The 18851-nt window shown below is 49.0% G+C and overlaps 1 protein-coding gene across 2 annotated transcripts in view; it reads left to right on the top strand.

The window, feature by feature from the left end:
- The window catches only part of LOC144158924 (homeobox-containing protein 1-like), a 38450-nt gene continuing 19599 nt past the window's right edge, over positions 1 to 18851 (top strand). The window contains exons 1-4 of one of the 2 annotated variants that reach the window (XM_077690125.1): positions 1 to 722; positions 3577 to 3732; positions 5108 to 5197; positions 14834 to 15025. In XM_077690125.1, coding sequence (XP_077546251.1) covers positions 296 to 722; positions 3577 to 3732; positions 5108 to 5197; positions 14834 to 15025 — 865 coding nt within the window. In that variant the 5' untranslated portion in view covers positions 1 to 295. The remainder of the gene's footprint in view (positions 723 to 3576; positions 3733 to 5107; positions 5198 to 14833; positions 15026 to 18851) is intronic. The other variant, XM_077690126.1, reaches the window with a different exon arrangement.

Genomic DNA, 18851 nt, shown 5'->3' with positions numbered 1-18851 from the left:
CTTGTGGCGCCCTCCCGTAGGGCACGGCGCAAACGCGCAATGTTTTAGTTAGGGTTACTAGATTGGTTTAGTTATCGTTAACGTTTGCGCAACATGCTCGTGATAGCGTGCTATCGCGGGATGTCACAACCCTCCAACCACAGGCCAATCGGCGTCAAAGCTTGAAGCCCGGTACACCCAGCTAACTATCGCAAACGTCACCTAACCCAGCCGGTTAGCAGTAACTATTAGTGGTTACCCGAATGCCTCGCTCAACGACAGTGACAACGACTGGAAACCAATTTTCGAGACGACCATGGTGCTCAAGTTTACGGTCGAGCAGATCGACCTCGTGCGCCGGTTGAAAGACACCGGCATCACCCTGAAAGAGATCGGCATCATATTCTTCAAGTTGGATCGGCTCGAGCGCACGCTCCGGAGGGGCTCGGAGCAGCGAAGGCCGTCTCATCCGTACGGTGGTGCCGGCGGCGGCGGCTTTTCCGCGCCGAACGGCGTCGTTCCAGCGTCACCCACCGCTCTCGAAAACGACGCCGGGCAGCAACAAGCGACACCGAAGATCGAGGAAGATGAGTGCTCTTCGAGCTCCGAGAGCTCGGCGGCCGAGTCGCCGGCGGCGCACCAACAGAACGGTTTCCAGCAGGACTGTGCGGTCGTCAACGACGGAGACGCGTGTCATAGGTCGTCGTCCGATCCGTCGCAGACGAGATGTGTGGCGCTTCGAGGCAAGTTTTGTCTCTTCCTTTTTCTTCTTCTTTGCATCGAATAGCTTTTATTGACGATGGGGGATTGCAAGTCCAGCTGGTCGTCAGCTGGTGAGCGCCGGGAAAAAAAAATTAGGCGTAAATTGCTCGCATGTGCGGACACAATAAGGAGCGGCTGAGCGCAATTTGTCAACTCGTGCTGTTCTGTTTGGCGCCGATGATTGATTGGTTCATTGTCTGCTGCGTGCGTCCGCGCGCGCGCTGTTCTTACAGAGAGCTCCTCGCAATCGAAACCGCTTGTTGCGAAGCCAATCGGCTCCTAAGCTCCTGTTGCTGTGGAGCGAGTTCATCAGCATGAATAGCTGAAAGCCCAACGAGACGACGGAGCTGTGAACGCTCAGCAGGGTCGTTGGTCGTTGTTTTTTTTTTAATCTGTCAGGAGAAAAATCGACAGAACTTTGGAGCAAACCAACAATTCTTTAAGCGCCACAAAATGTTCGCAAATGCGCTGTGCGTGTCTTGTTGTTTTAATGTACGTTATTAATTGTGACACACTTATTTTATACAAGGTGATCAATATGCCAAGTTTTGATGGATGTCAGTGCTTAAAAAAGAAGAATAAAAAATATGAGAGGGAACTTGATTAAAATTTGTATGCGTATAAGTATGCACAAACATATATGCATACATACACACAAACATATATGCATGCGTGTGTAGAATTCTTTTTTTTTTGTACTTGTTAAACTTCGATGTGACTGTAGGAGGTCGTTTGGGCGACAGATGAAAGATGATGTGATGATGGCTCATTGATCGAAGGCACTTGGCAGACGACAGTTTACTCCAACGAATATTTACACTCTATTATTACAAGTACTTACAATTGATGAACATAGCATAGCATATCGGAGCTCAAGAAGTGCCTGCTTTAAGCGGGGCTCTGTCTTTCCCCCTAAACCGCGAGCCATCGTCACATGATCGATCATTTATCGACCAACCGATCACTTTAGGGTCGCACTGAAGTTTAACTGCGACAAAAACGGCATTAGTTTGCCGAACTCGACTTCTCGAGGCAGATAGACTTCCTTGCATTTTTTTGTGAGGTTGTTTTGTCCTTAACAGACATACATTCTTTTGGCATGTCTCGTTGATTTTCTTGAGACTCCTTTGTGCTTTTTCGTTGCCCCTACACATCCCAATGCTCATTGTTGCACTCGTCTCGTTTGACGTGGCGCCTAAAAGCCAAAAATTGTCACTTGCTGTTGTTCACTTAAGAGGCCGTTGCTTCGTGAAAGAATGTCCTCTTTTGCGAAGTAGTCCAGCAATGTGCACTTTCAACCTGGACCAGAACTTGTGGAGAACCTTGTTTCTTTTAGTCTTGTAATCACGATCATGTGATGGTAATTACCGTGATATGCTGGTAAACTAAGCACCGTCAAGCGACGGTAAGCAGGTTGTTTTCTGCTGAGCCCAGGTGCAGCTAATTCCCAGGCTTGGCTGGCCTTTCGAGGAGACCTTGCGCTGTGGAAGCTGAGATGCATTCTACCTTCGCATCTCACTTTACTGAATGTGGTCCCACCGCATAGGCAGTCACTATGAAACCCCTATTTCTGGAAGTTCTACATTGTGTTCTTAGCTTATAGCACAGACAAGGCTCTGTTTCATAAACTCTTGAGTGCATGCGGGAAAACTTTTCCGGCCTTCAACAAGCTCGTGCAGTTCATCATCAAGAAGGCGTGCAAATTTAGACTTTTTGTTCCAATTTTTGTTTAGACTCTGCTGTCTCAGGGTGAAGTTCTGCTAACATTTGTTTCTACGAGCATTCTACAATTATTAAAAATATTCTAACGTTTCTGCTAATACGTAAAAGCTCGTTAATTTGAACCACAAGAGGAAACCATCTCAGTTTGAACTAACGAAAGTTTAAGATAATGAGAGGGAAGATTAACAACAGTGCAGCACAACTGGGAAACAGTAGGGCATGTTTGATGCTTAGGATGTCCGTAATTGCAGCCTGCTTTTTGTCATTGAAGGCAACGGCCAGCACTTTTTGGTCCAGCGAGCGAATGTAGCGGAAGGCCTCCTTTTTGCCTACTTCAAAGGCGAGGAAGAGACTTGCAGCATCCGATCAGGTCATGAGCTCCCTCCACTCCTCCTCTTCCTCATCACTGCCAGGGGCAGAACCTGCGCTTCTGACCTAAGATATGATGTTCACATCTGTCAGACTGCATTCTGGTCCACATCAGTGTAGCCAGCAAAGAGTACGCCTTCCGAATCTTTGCCATTGGGGGTTTCGATTGCTTTTGCCCTCTTTGACCTTCTCCCTCTCAGTGTATTTCTCTCAGTTTTGGAGGCAACACAGCTTCATGTGTAGGCAGTGGGTGTGTTCTTTGGCCGTGTACCAGGCGCAAAGCCGTCGGAACAGTGGCCTGTAGTTCGAGTTACCTGTGGGGACACCTAGTCATGTTCAAATTAATGGGCTTTCTCTTACATCGGCTTCTACAGATCTTGGCCAGACCAAAATCGGGCAGTTCGAATTATAGTCATAAATTCGAATGATTGAAGTTCGGATTAATGAGCTTCACTGCACAAATGTACGAATATTCAAGAAGATCGATTCTTCTTCTTTTTTTTGGCTTTTTGTCTGTGTGCGTGCAGGTGCATTCAAATCCGAGGGTGCCTGACCCATTCAGTGCTAGACCCGAGTTACCTAAGTCGCACCCCAAATGTTTTCGCAGTTGCTGAAACCGATTAGCGTTCAGCAATTGAAAAAGAGAGAAAAGTTTGTTCACCTGAAATGCTTGTTCGAGTGAGGTGTTAGTGTAACTCGGAGCACCCCCAACCGGCTCCCCACACCGCGTGCGTGCTTGTGCAGGCGTCCAGGGGCTAGCGTTTCCCAGGCGGCACCACTTCCGGTTCACCGACTCGCAGCTGCAAGTGCTGCGGAGAGCATTTGCGGCCAACCCCTACCCCGAGGCCGATGAGAGGGACGCCATTGCCAACGAGTGCAACCTCAGTGCCCTCAACTCCGGTGCGCTCGGTGTCGCACGTCTGCGCGCTCTCTCTCTTGTTTTAATTGGGAAGTTTGCATGGCTGCATGCAGTAAGGCTGCATGACAGCCCCCTCACTTATACCCCACTGGCACCGACTCGGGGATCTGGACAGGTCTCGTTGCATGCGGATGCGTTTACGCGGTGCTATCTTGAGGCCAGGCAGAATTGTGGGTGCACAATGGGACGGGAAGGGGAAGAAGGCTTTACGGGGGCAACTGCAGCTTAGACTCGGCTGTTGAAGATTTGGGGCGCCTCTGGTGTTAGTTCCAGCAGTGGAAATTGCTCCCAGCAGTGAAGTGGTCGGCTATCTCCTCAAGATATCGACTTCACCACACCACAGCAGATAGGAAATTAACAGGTGTATTAGATTGGGTGCGGATTACCCCCCCCCCCCCCCCCCTTCTTTCCCCCCGTGCAGATACTGCTACAGGGCCGATGCTGCACCTTGCCTCTGCGTTGCGCCACAGCAGAATGCGCCGAGAGTCGTAAAAACCATTATGCGCTGGCTTTACGAGGTCTCAGGTGTTGCATGTATGGGTGTTTTTGTGGTTTACCTCTGCTAGTAATGCGCCGAAAGCCCGCGGTTTCGTGTGGTTACAACATGCGGGTGCTACATCACCGCGGTTTTCGTTTTTACGCAGTTGGCCATTGTAATTTAAGTGTCCAGGCGTGGTGCTGTCCCAACTTTCCGGTGCTGCTCGAGAAACCAATTTCCGACATTCCTTAATTCTTTCTTTTGTGTGTGCTATGTTTGCATACAGTCAAACCTCACTCAAAGAAACTTTCTAGATGGACAAGCTTTCTTATATATATATTCCCTACTAACATAGTGGAACATTATGCTCACCTGTTCTTATAAGTGAATTCCAGTGTACTGTGAGCCTAAGAGGCACAGACATTATCCACGTCTCGGCAGTGTTTTCTGTACGTCATCCTCGCAACTTATCGATTTTTCTGCCTATTTTTTTTACCTATTGTGATTAGTTTGTAATGTTGTGTAGCGCTTGAAGCTGAAGCTAGGTGTGCATGCTTTTGAGGTATGTATCTTTCAGGCAGGCACAGAAAACTACAGATTTAAGCTTCTCAGAACCAGTGTTTTTGGGCCAAACTTAGCAGACTCTGTGAAGGGCACCTATAATTCACAGAGGGGGTGGGAGCATTCCGTAGCCAAAGTGTTAGAGCCACAAAAGTGCACAAAATGTTGCCAGAAAAAGTTTAATTTTTTTAGAAATGGTTAGAGAGTGCTGCTATTAATTCCTTCTTTTATAGTTGAGCAGGGGTGTGTACTATTGCCCCCTCTTTTTCTTTGCATCAGAGATGTTCTCTCGTTGTTTGTTGTGTGGCGCTGTTCAGGTGAGCTGGTGCCCACAGACGTGACGTCCGGCATGGTGAACAACTGGTTCTGCAACCGCCGCAAGGATGCCAGCAAGCTGCTCAAGCACTGTAAGCTCTCGCTACCGCTGGGGTCACCCACCCCAGTACCGATTAAGTACGGTTAACATCTGCGGAAGGTTAGTCGGCTTTCGTCTCCAAAAGTCACATTCATGTGCACCCTTAAAAGCCAAATTTCATAGCTGTAATCCGGTTTGGTAATTTCATGCAGTGGTCTAGAAGCTACAGGCGCTAATCACAGCACATAGAAGAAAGCGGTACCAAAGTCCAAAGTGTGTTGCATTGTCTGCTCTCCTCTGATGGGAGAAGGCGATGGGGACGTTGCGGAGAAACGTTGCTTTTGCTGCGTCGGTTGCCCTCGCACCGCTGCGTCTGCTTTCCCTTCTTGGCAAATGCCTCCTGGAGACTTCTCAGCGCTGCGCATTAAGCGGAGCACACGTTTTCTGCTCTCAGCTCAATTCCTTGTACTGTCCGGCTGGTCTCAAGCTCTGGATTCCTGTTTGCGCGCCCACCAAGAAAGTAGACAACTAATGGACTCTGAGCAACTTGCCGTAGATACTGGGACGGCGTTCGGAACCTGTTAGCCGGCTGTTGTGCTGTATAGGTGAGGGGCAACATGGCTTGAACATGTGCAGTCAATTTATAAACTGTCTTGCTAAGTACATCGGTACAGAAAAAGGCATCACACAGAGGGCTAGAATGTATGCGCGAGTTAAGGTGAGTGGAAACGAATAGATGTTTTAAATTCGATGTGAATGCGTGGAGTTCACTTTTGGCTTCTGAAACATACTGCTGAACAAGGGTTTTAGTGTGGTCCCTTGAAGTTTTTTAACTTAGTTTTACTGTACCCCCCCCCCCCCCCCCCCCCGAAAAAAAAAAAAAAAAAAAAAACAGTGGGTACAGGAAGTGCACTGGTTGATAACATCGGCCCTAGCCTGCTTGTAGCCCCCTTCAAGTAAGTGCTTGGCTGCATTTGCTAACGAGGATATTTAAAGTTACCCAGTAGTGGAGGTATTCATTGGTGTCCATATGGGGGAACGCACAAAAGGCATACACGCACCTGCAAAGGGGTCTTAAGGTAACACTAAATGTGTACACACAAATTTTGCCTGTATTGTTACAGTGCCAAAAATGCAAATCCTGTAATTGACTGTCACCGGCCTCTGCTGCTTTACGTGCCCGCTGAATCAGACCTATCTGGTCTTCGCAGCAGTCCCTGGCCAGCAGCGCCTCCCATTGCTCCGCGTTAAGGTTTCTGATTTTGGGGACCGCGATTGTGCTTTGGCATTCCCATGCGGTGTAGTAGAGGGTGGATTTTCGATTGTGCAGCGGGCATGCGTCCGCATATCAAGCAGGCATGTTTAAGTTTGGGAACGTGCCTGCCTGCAGCTGCCTCCAGTCTGTGGCTTCTGCCCTCGTCAGGGAAACTTTTTTTAAACAGGCGGTCACCCTCATTTCAGTTTTGATTTTGGTCGTGGGTTTTTTTCTTGGCGCTTGGGTGCAGCAAAGACTTGCAAAGATCAGCCTGCTAGCATCTGTTCCTTCTTACTGGCACACTATTGTACTGATTGATTGATTGATTGATTGATTGATTGGCGTAATTACCCGTTTCTAATGCGCACTTTTTTTCCGGAAAAATAGGTAGAACAATCGCATGCGCGTTAGAATCGGGTACGAAACCGAAACTGCTGAAACAACGGAAATTTCGTCCCACCCATCTCCATCGCCATCTCTAGATGGCACCAAAGCTTTTAGCAACAATTTTTCAGACGCAGGAAGCATAGGCGCCTAGGCTTTTCTATCGGCGTTCACACAAACCCTCAAATCGTTCCACTTGCGCGCTCGATAACAGCAGTGGCAGCAGCGGCTCTCACGCGTTCAAAACGAGTGCTCGGCTGAAGCGTGCGCCTCTGGAGAAGCTCGCAGGATGGGCGTGCGAGGCGTGGGCCACGATCCCATCGACCATGGTTGAACGTCTGTTATGAAGTGTGGCATCGTGAACGCGCTTGACGCCACCAAGGACGAGATGTTGTGTTCAGCGGAGAGCGACGAAGAGTGAGATGAGTGAGATTACGTTGGGAAATAAATCGCCCGTTTCTCTCGCATTCGTTTTTCTTGCTCACAAAGTTCCGTGCGCGTTACAGTCGGAGGTGCAAGTTTTTTCGGTTTTTTTGCCGGGAAAATCGGGTGCGCATTAAAATCGAGTGCGCGTTAGAATCGGGGGTGCATTCGAATCGGGTAATTACGGTGATTGTAGGGTTTTAACGCACCGACGCAACGCAGGGTTGAGGCGCGCCGTAGTGGAGGGCTCCGGATTAATTTTGACCACCTGGGGATCTTAAACGTGCGCCGAAATCTCATACACACAGGCGTTTTTGTTTTTTGTCTCAATCAGAAAAGCGGCCTCACGCTATTGTACTAGAATACCCAGTGTAAGAGTCTAACCCAGGGTAGTATGCTGCTGGCAGCTTGGTGACCATAGCGTCCATACAAATTGACATTGGTCACACACGTTTTGCATCTCAGCTACTAAGCTGGCTTCCAAATGACAAGACAGAAATTGCACTGCGAGCAGCTGCTGACAAATACTCAAATCTCGCATCATTAGACAAGTCGAGCTCTACTGAAAAAGATATGACATTGTCACGCAGCCAAGAACGATGCAGGGTTTCTTTCACTAAACAAGGTTTATTGGAGCAAACTTGTGCGCCTCAAAGAAATTAAACAGTGCACGGACGTCGAGGAGCACTCAGTGAGTGACGTGCTCAGGCAGTGTCGGCGGCGTTTCCCCTGCGAGCATTTACCTCTCTACGTTAATCTTTGTGGAACCATTCAATTACGTCGGGAGCATTGGCGACCAACAAAGAACATTCCGGTCTAGTTACAGCAGGGCAAAACACATACCTCGTTTCAAACACAGATAACGCAATCGGGCACGGTCAGACGCTGGCAACAAAACACAGAAGTAAACCAAACAGAAGGCGTGGGTCGCGGCAATATTCTGGACTTTGGTGGTTTGTTTGTGCACGCTTGATTGAATGGCGCATCTCCGCGCGTCAGTACGGCGTACGTGCAGTACGGCGCGTCTTTGCCATACTACAGCGCTGGCATTGAGGAACCTGGCCTGTAGCAGTGGAACGCGGTAAATTCAAATCGCCTTGAGCAAACGTTTAGTGTGTTTACCTTGGGATGAGCGCGACGGAACAGGAACAGAACAGCATGTGAGGTGAGTGAGAAAGCAAAGGGGGGCATTTTCTTGCCAAATGTCTACAAAGACTATCGTCTTTTGACGACATTTGCAACGAAAGGAGCAGATACGCGGCCAATTTTTTTAGGGGGGTGCGACTTATACAAAAGTGTGACTTATAGACTGGAAAATACGGTAGGTATACGATGGATGTACGAGAACATGCGGCTCCATCACCGAACTTGCAAATTTCCTATACAAAAGGGGGTCCGGCAAGGGGATACAGTATCACCACAATTATTTAAAGCCTGTTTGGAGGGTGTGTTCAGAAAGCTTAGGTGGAAGAAAACAGGGGTGAGAATTAATGGGGAATATCTCGGCCACCTACGGTTTGCCGATGACATTGTCCTGCTCAGTCAGAGCAGCACGGATTTGCAGTGCATGCTTTGCAAATTGTGCTCAGCAAGTATATTTTCAGGCTTAAAAATAAACACGAAAAAGTACAAGGTAATGTCGAATAGGCACGCCAAGGTACATCGCTTCTAGGTAGGCAATGAGGTCTTGGAAACAGTCACCGAATACGTATATCTTGGGCAAGTCATAGCTGCTTTATGGGGTGCATTGTTGGGAGGGGGTGAAGAAATGCAGCTGCAAAACATATTGCTGCACAACAAGGCGTATCAACCGAGCTGATTACTTGCAGGTAACTTCTAGGCCATTGGAAGCCCCCCTCTCGCTTGCAGCAGGAGCAGATAAGATAACGATCTTATCCTCTGACTGGACACGGGGGCTACTGACCTTGGTAGGCAAGACGCGCGCACTTGCATTTATCATGATTGCACGCTCGCGACTAAGGTAGGATGGCGCGGGTTTAAAACTAAACACAAAAACATTATTTTTACTTCTGACTTTTAAGAATTGTAGAAGGAAAACTGCAATGACAGCTGCTCACAAAGCATACATGACGGCGCCGCGCCAGCAGCAGCGCACATGAGTGCATGTTCGTGCCGCATGCAATTTCAACTGAATACGAATTGGCTGCAGCTCTGGCTTGGCGAACCAGCCACATCGTTATCACCAGCAAACAGTGGCATCCATCAAGGAGTTTGTTTTTGTTTATGAGTGGTGGTGTGGGTGCACGGTGCAAGTTTTCCGGTGAAACTAAGTGCCCTGAATGTATAAAAAGTTACAGATTGCTGGCGTTAGCTTATTTTATCGTAAAATAAATGTTCAAACGCAGCCCCACTAAGCGAAAATATCGTTGAAGCGAAAGCGAGCCATACAAATGGTTCGTTGTGGCAAGGAGTATGCTGCATTGATTTCTATGGCTGGCTGACAAGGAATTGGAAATATTTCGTTGAAGTGGAAATTTCGTTCAAGCAGAGTTTGTTGTATCGGGGTTCGACTGTAGTGCAGTGGAGAAGAAAGAAGGCACAGGATTTTGGCGTATGTGGCATTGCCCAGTGGAGGAGCACGGGTGTGCTGTGGCACCCATATCTATACCTATAGATGGTATTCACTGAAAAGTTTAGCTGTCAATTTCTTCGCTTGGCAACATTGAAAACAGCCATGGACATGGCCGAAGCGCCATGGACATGGTGCGGCTTGTGCCACTGTAGCCACAAGCCTCAGAAAGAAAAACCTGGCGTGCGTCGTCTGCTCCGTTTCAACCCAATTCTCAATGGTGGTGTCAACAGAGATGATATTAATCGCACTCACATTAGAGTCGAGGCATTACTTTGCGTGCGGTGGGGTGTAGTTCAGAACGTCCAACACGCATCATGTGCTCAGCATGGAAAAGTACCGCCATCCCGCGGAGCCCGACGTATCCAGTGACGGCGCACTCACATGGTTGCCTGCATGTGCGCCTCGCCAGTGAATACAACCTATAGAGAGAAGTGCCCAACTGACTGACTGACCCACTCACTAACTGACTCATCAATGCCCAACCAGCACTGCTAGAGCTGGAGACTTGCAATTTCGGGCGTGCATTTGTGTTCATGGCGTAGGGGCTCATTAAGGCGACGTTTTTTTTAAACTGTGCTCCTAACCGAGAAAAGGGGTAAAAAGTGTTTTCGTAAATTTGTCATTACGTTGCTCACCCGTTTGCACGGGGTCCGCTCGGGTCTGGCAGTGGAATTGCAGGGGGTTCCGTTCTAAACGGCATGCCTTGCAACTTCTCGTACAGGCCGCCGAATCTCCCCCTGCGGTTATAGCCTTACAAGAAGTAGGTACCATGGCTAAGCTCCCTGGTTACAGGGCTTTTCAGGGCAAGGATAACGCTGCAACAGCGGTCCTAGTCCACCGCAATATCCCCGCTGAACGGAAACAACGTGACAGTACCCCATTCCCCACGATTTAGTGATTCTCTACCCACGTAAACGGGAGGCTGAGCGGCTGTATATTCTGAACTTATACAACAGCCCTCGTTCAACAGCGCATTCTTTTAATCACTTGTTTCTTCTCACCAAGCAAACAGTAGGCTCTCACGCTCTTCTTATTTTCGGCGATTTTAATGCGCTTCACACGGCCTGGGGATATCATAACTGGGGATATCATCATATCATAGGCTCCACTGGGATTACATCCAAGCACATCAGCTTGCTTTAGTATCGGATCCGATGATTCCTACAAGAATTGGCAACAGTGTACAAAGAGGCTCATCTCCAGATCTCACCTTCTCTTATCATGTCACGGACGCATGCTGGTCCAACACCAGTGACACATTAGGTGGTGACCACTTCATTCTCTAAACTGATGTCATTTTGAAACTCCCCCTGCGCTCCCGTCCACGTCAGGCGCATCTGACAGACTGGAATGAATTCCGCGAGGTGCGGCAAGCCCACGCCCCTCCAGAAATCACCCCTGCGGGGCTCGAACAATGGGTGAACCAACTTCTTACTGACGCTCTAAGCTCGAGCACTCCAGTGGATCCCGATACCCCATCCGACACGGTAGACACCCATCTGCAACACCTACGGAATGCCTTCCGTAGCATCCAACGCAGGTGGCGGAAAAATAAACGCAACAGAAAATTAAGACTGAAAATGGCTCAGCTAAATACTGAAATAGAGAACTATTCTGTCCAACTTGCTGAGAGTCAATGGCATGAAATTTGCAATAACATGAACGGCAACCTTGGCATGAGGAGAACGTGGTCCCTCTTGAGACACCTCTTAGACCCCGCTCACGCAAAAACAGAACAGGGTCACCGGCTTGCAGCCATCGTACAAAAGTTCCTGGGTACTAATCAGCAACTAATCGATAGAGTTTGCTCCTTATATCTTCCTTCAGGAGACCCTCAGCAGCTTCCATCATATCAAGGAGCACCCAATAATGATCTAGATGCCGCCATCACAGAGGCGGAAGAGCGCAGCGCTCTTCTGGCTATCCGCCCAGGATCAGCACCGGGGTGGATTGACCAACAAAATGCTCCGCAACCTTGACGACCCTTCAATCTCGGCTCTCACGGAATACTTCGATTATTTTTGGGAACGCGGTACACTCCCTTCCGAATGGAAACACGCTAAGGTCACACTCTGACTCATCCCGAAACCTGGAAAGCCCCTTACCATTGATCATCTCCGACCCATCTCTCTCACATCATGCATTGGTACTGGAGCACATAATTCTCGCCCGCCTCACGCCCCGCCTCAATTCCACCAATGCTCTTCCACACTCTGTGATTGGTTTCCGCACCGGACTCTCCACTCAGGATGTCCTACTGCAACTTTCCAGCGAGATTATTACCCCTCCATCCCGACTCGACACTGCTGCTATTCTGGCGCTGGATCTTACCAAAGCGTTCGACCGGGTTACCCATGCCGCCATCATGCGTGGCGTAGAATTAATATCTCCTGGAGAGCGTACGTACACCTACGTGCATAACTTCCTAACATCTCGTACAGCGTTCGTTCAGATAGGGGACCTGATTCAATCTGATACACTAACTCTTCCTTCCATAGGGACTCCACAAGGGGCCGTTTTATCGCCTCTATTATTCAATTTGGGTCTCCTCAATATCCCAAAGAAACTTGAGACCATTCCGCACCTTCACTTTGGCTTATACGTGGACGATATTACGCTGCGGGTCACTGGTGATAGCGATGCACTCATTGAAGACACATTACAGCAAGGTGCACGTGTCGTGAATGAGGAAGCACATTTGGCGGACCTCGAGTGCTCTCCCATAAAATCGGAGCAAAATGGGTGTTCCTAAAGATTCTCTAATAAATTTTTTGCTGATTTATTTATACGGTTGGTTTTGCTAATAAATGTTACTCATACAAATGCAGAAAACCACTTTTAACGATTTCTGCCCTGCGACGCCGGTAAAAGGGCGGATAGAACTTTTTGAAATGACACGCCTGAAGAGCCGAAGAGGCCTATCAGGTGATGTCAATGCCTAGCCAAACTGCTGGTTCAAACGGCTTGAAATATAAAGGGCACATTGTGATTATGGTGTAGGAGATCAATATTGCTGAAATTTTAAAAAATTACGCCACGGAGAGAGTGAAAAGTGGTGAAATAATTTTCAGATATTTTTCTACTTTGCCGGCCTTTTGAGATATTGAACTGGTTTTTGTTGATATAGGTAAGTTACTCAGGCATCTGTACACTGTTCTACATTTTTCTATAACATCCACTTGTGTTCTTACGTGCCCTTGAGGTCCTTAAGGGTTTATCTGACAAATCCTGCGTGCATGCATGCATGCACACGCACGCCCACACGCGGTTCGTAGAAACAGTGAAGAAGCTGGAGTGCTCTGGCTCCAGTGGGGAGCAGTGTGATGGGTCACAGGGAAGCTGTGCTTTGCCAAGACATGTGAGCACAAATGGACACCCAACACCGCAGTCATTGGCAAACCAGAAAGGCAGTGATACCATGTTTGGAACAGGAGGCTGGCCAGCCCTTGGTGTAGCCTCAACAAATAACCTCGAGCTGGTAATCACCCTGTCACCCAAAATCAGCGAAGCTGAAATGGAAAAGTCTGATGGGAAATTGCACATCCTGCAGCTTGGTTGGTCACAGGGAAACCGCACCAAGCCAATGCACGTGTCGGTGCGGTTGCTGTGTCGACAGCGCCGCAGGTGTTGGCAACTTGCAAGGAAAGCAACGTGACCTCCGGGAAGAGTGGTTGGCCAGCCATCGTTGCAGCCCCGATGAATAACCCGTCTCTTTCTTGGGTCCGTTGTGTGGCAGAAGTGACAACCACGCAAAAAAGACCGACGTGTGCGTCGTAACCCGATTTCGCACAGGCCACCTAGCAACTCCATGGTTAAACCAGCCACAGGGACACAAGAAGTGTTGCATTGTTTCATCCATGGCACACGCACCACAAACAGGGCTGTCAGCCATGCCGATAGTTAAGGAGTCCTGAAGCTTGACAACCAGCCATTTAACTCTGTTTTATGTCACAAGTGTTGCCCATCGCAGTTCCAAAAGGCCACAAAGCATTTCTTTGTTTTTGAAGGCCGCAGGCTTGTCTAGACGACTGTAGGGATACCGTGTATTGTTTTTCATTCACCCATTTGACTAATTTACCAGTTCTGTTTTAGGCCTTATTACCACTCATGGTTTTGTCAGTGTATTCACCTTTACTCGTTCATTTCTTGCTCCTCAAGCTCCACTCTGTCTTTTTGTATACCTTTCCCTCCTTCTCCACTTCCCATGTGTTGGGTAGCCAGCCAGACTCTTCTTTGGTTAACCTGCCTGCCTTTCATGCACTGTCTTATCCTTCCTTCCTTCCATGGTTTCAGTGCCACTTAGGCGGTTCAACGAGTGACTAGAGTCCACATTTTCGACGGTCGTGACAAAGGCTAAGCCTACAAGATGCACATTCTGAACCTCGTACCAATGCGATGCTATAAAAAAAGAACCCAAAGACCTCTTTAGTAGGGGGGTGTGATTGCCCCCTTCCATTTCCTCCCACCTTGGTACCAGCCACTGCTGGCACCCCACAGGCAAGCTTTTCACTCCCACTGCTGCTACCTCACCCAGCGGTGCAGCGGTCACCAGTGAGTCGGGGCACCCTGCACAGGGCACCGTTGCACTCTCTGCAAGTGCTGTCTGCTCCCTTCGGAGCCGGGGAAGGTGGCTGTGCCCTCAGTACCACCAGAAGCAGCTTCAATACATGTAGAAACATAACTCGAAAACATTTCATCCGTGGTACTATAATGCCCATACGTTCCTGTATGCTAGTGGTGCCTCTGCTGAATTTCCCCCCTTACTTTCCTTTCCAAAGATAGCGCACGTGTCAAAAAGCAGACAGTGCAGTTTCACTATTGTACATGGCTCTTCGTTATAACTGGAGGACGGTGGGCCACCGCGTAGACAGAGAGACGTAAAGGCATGCAAATCGTATCTGAGGAATGAATGCAACTTTATTGTTTGCCGCAGAATATAGTGCTCCTGATGAAGTAGGCGGCGGCGGCTTGCTTAGAGGATGCCCCTGTCGATCGTAGTCGAACTGAGAGCTGCTGTGTGTCCTGTGGTGCAGCGCCCCCGTGCACGGACGTGGCGCGGCTGCCGCACGACGCCCTGCGGCGGCTGACCAAGCAGCGGGAGCGCTTCACCTTTGTCAAGGGCCACCTGGAGATCCTGGAGCGGCACTACCAGCGCAACCCGTACCCCAACCAGGCCGACAAGGAGCGCGTCGTCGAGGAGTGCAACGCCTACTCCATGGAGAGCGGTCAGTGGGGCTCCTCTTCTCTTCCCTGCTACTCCATCCGAGGAGGTGTTCACTTGGTCATGGGCGGGGTCATGGTGCTGCCAACAACCGTTGCTAAAGTGTCGGCAGCTGCAGAAGTGGAAACGTTTGGACGATGATGTCTGAAGCAGATGTCGTTCGAACAGCAGCGACTGCAAATGTGCAGGCATTCCAAGTTCGGGTGCTGCTTACAGGACACCTAGAGTCTTTGCAGGCACCAGTGTTTTTAACAGCACTCGCTGCAGGTGCGCTGTGAACTGTACTAGGCCTCTAGGCCACTGGGGAGCTGCAGGGCACTGTGCAGAGCCCACACCACCTAGACTTCTTTCTCAAGGCCTCGGCAAGCCTCCTTTTTGACAGTGTGGTGTCACCACAGTGATATCTGAGAAAACGCTCGACTGGCTGGAACAGGAACGGCTTGCAGCTTCTGTTTGCCAAGTAGCCTGACAATCTTTTGCTTCAAAACTAGTTTTAAAAAGGCAAACTTAAAAGAAAATAATTTACTACAACCAACATAAAGCGCTTTGCAATTTTTCGTTGCACTTATTTACTTGATTCGTTCGCGCTTTCAGTATTTTCGTACACATTTGGGCGAACAGGAGAACATTGACAGCACCTGAGAGTGCGTGTGGCCACCTTGATCTCCTTTGCGCGCTCTGGGCTAGCGGCGGTTTGTTACCGCTCACGTTGTCTTTTCTTTCTCTAATCAGTTTCTTGAATTGTGCTGTGTGAGTATGCTCAGGCAAAGTACGCAACATGCCTGGATGCTGTTGCGCGCCGGGGTGCATAACTCTTAACTATGCTCGTGGTGCTAAAGCGTGCGTTTATCGGTTTTTGGCGGGCTCTGACCAAAGAACAGCATGGGAAAAAGCGACGCCTTGCAAGGATTTCGCACGAACAAAGTACACAGTGGTAAGTGCATTCTTTCACTTGTCGCAGGTGCCAATGCATGTGCAAAGAGTGACCCAGCCATACAGCTAAAATCCTTTTGATTTTCATTACTGTATTTTCGCGCGTATAACCCACACCAAAATGCGAAAATTTCAGTGGCAAAGTAGGGGTGCGGATAATACGCAGGGTTTTTCCTTTAGTGCAGCTTCACGGCAATGCGTGTTGTGCCGTGAAGCTCGTATGCAGTAACACTAAGCCTTCGAAAAGATTCTGTGCCACTGGCCTTCTCAGTCATTCGCTCAGAAGGCGACTAAGGAACTACAGTGGAATCTCGGTGATACGAATTCGGTTGATACGAATTTCGTTGTGATACGAATTTTCAAAATTCCCCGGCCAAAATGCATTGTACGCAATGTAAAAAAATTCGGATGATCCGTTCGCATTTATCACCCGGTGCGGGTGATACGAACACGCGAGCCGCGAGCAGATGACTGCGGCGTGGACGGGAGGCGGGAGTGTTGTGCGGCCGTGTGACCTTGGTCGCACGGAGGCACAAAATCATTAAGCGTGAACCACATGGAGCGTTTTCTGCTCACGAAAACGCGCCGCGCACGCCACAGGCGCGCTGACGCCACCGCGAATACCACCCGCATGCAGCGCGGGGCGCGGTAAGCCGCGGCAACATGGCGGCGTCAACGGCCGCGAAGTAGGGCGGGTAGCTCGATCGACCGCTTCTGACCGCTCTTAAAAGTAACAAAAGAAGTTGCTTATGAAGTAAGGCAGCTGATAATGTGTCCGAAAATGACACTGTAAAGCATCGTCCGCGCGGCTAGGGTAAGCGCCTATCAAATATCCGCCACCGTGGTAAGCCTAAACATCTCCGACTGAGCCAGCGGGCTGTCCGGAGCGCTTTCAAATTGCCGCCATGAAGAGTGTGCCTCCCCGTTGGCGCAAGTCGGCAGGCTCCTCCCACTGCCGCGCGCGTCGCGCGTCATTAGGTAGAATCTGACGTGGGGGCGAAATCATCGACGCGGGCGTCAACAGAACGCGCGCGCAAACGCCGACGCGCCCGAATCACATGCGGTTCACGCTTGAGTTCGTGTGCGCGCGTCGCGTCGGCGATGAGCGCGCGTTCTTTTGACGCCCGCGCTGAAGCCCCGCTGCCTCGGTTACCGCGAACGGCATTGGGAGGGGCCTCACGACTTGCGCCAATGGGGAGACGCGCGCCTCATTGTGATTGCGGCAATTTCGGAGCGCTAGCAGCAGCTGGCTGGGCCACCTCCGCGGTGGATATTTGGCGTAGATAACATTTTATAGTGCTTCTCCCATACCGCCAGCTCCTTTCCCGCATGAGCAATTTAATTTACACCTTGAGCTCCGTTTTAACAAAAGGTTAGAAGCTGTTGCTGAAGCTACCTGCACCTCTTCGCGGCAAGAGCCGACGCCATATTGCCGCCACCTGTCGCATGCGCGGCACATTTCCATTTTTTCTCGTTTTCTGATGATACGAATTTTCGGGTGATACGAATATTTTGGCCGCCCCTTGAGATTCGTATGACCGAGATTCCACTGTATTACGTTTTGTACGGGCGACGAACTTGAACACTAGGCTATAGACTGAGAGCCTCCAGTGTCAATCACTGTCAGTGCCTCAGTGCTGGGCATACGTGTCTGGTCCAACTTTTTCGCTTTTTTTCCTTTCTCTTTTTTGCCCATTTCCCCTTTCCCACGTGCAGGATAGCAAACTAGGCTCTAGCCAGGTTAATGTTCCTGCCTTTCTTCTACATTCTTCCTTCCTTCCTTCCATGGCAGTGATTGCGCAAAACATACAAGGACAAGGACTGCAGCTTAACTGATAGCTCCAGCGAGAGCAGTGACACTGAGTGAATTATGACCTTTGCCTTGCAGTCTGTGTATTCTACTTGCTAAATATACACTTCTTCTGTTTACATAGTATGTGATGTGTTGCTTGAGCAGTAGCTTTGGTGCAACCTTTCCTGTATCAAGTGTGCGGGCAATACGCGATGATTTTTTTTTTTTTTTCTTATTCGGTGGGCTGAAAGGGGGGGTGCGGATTATATGCACGGGCGGGTTATATGCCCGAAAATACGGTTTTTGCAAGCTAAAGGTTTCGAGGCAGTTGCAGCATATTTTGCAGAGGACTTAAGGCATGCAGTGTTAGTAATCGTACTATTGCCCTAAATTTTATTTTTGCGCGATCAACTTTGATAAACAAATACACACTTAGCTTATGCACAGCGTACATAAACGGACTGCAGCACCTGGTCCAATCTCATGAGGACTAGATTTAATAAACAGCACTCACTTGTTGGGCCGCCAAACAAGGCTTTGTTCTAATGGTAATGCCTAATGATACTGCCACATTTTCTTATATGTAGCTGACTGGTGTCCATTGTAACTTTTTTTTTTGCTTGATTTCTGTCTTATACCCGTGCTACACGAGCGTTTCGAAGGCCTTTGAGTCGAATGTCATTTGACTCAAATGCCACCCTTGAGCTGCTACACGACGTTTATCAAAGGGATTTGGTTGGAGTGCCATTTGAGTCAAAGGAGCACCACCAAAGACCTTTGAGGATCTCAAAGGCCTTTGAAACGCGAACGGCCGTACTTTTGGGAGCAGTTTCTGCATGCTGTAATTACAAAAACAATTATTTACGAGTAAAAATTTGGGTTTAAAGCGCACAATTTTTATAATTTCTCACTTGTTTTTGTTTCCTAGCACTCGCTCTACGATCACAAGGTAACTTGGTACTCTCAACACCGGCACTGCGAAAAAAAACAAAAAAAAAACAACTGGCTGTTGGCGCATGTTTTGTGCGTGCTTGTAGATTGTTATCAATTTGATAGCTAATGACTGGTTTTTTTGCCCATTTTAACTCTAAAATTAAATTTTTGT

This window comes from Haemaphysalis longicornis, unplaced genomic scaffold, assembly GCF_048455015.1.
Source record: "Haemaphysalis longicornis isolate Haplotype H1 unplaced genomic scaffold, Haemaphysalis longicornis Haplotype H1 scaffold_10, whole genome shotgun sequence".
In the NCBI taxonomy this organism is placed as follows: Eukaryota; Metazoa; Arthropoda; class Arachnida; order Ixodida; family Ixodidae; genus Haemaphysalis; species Haemaphysalis longicornis.
This window is presented reverse-complemented; position numbering and strand designations above follow the sequence as displayed.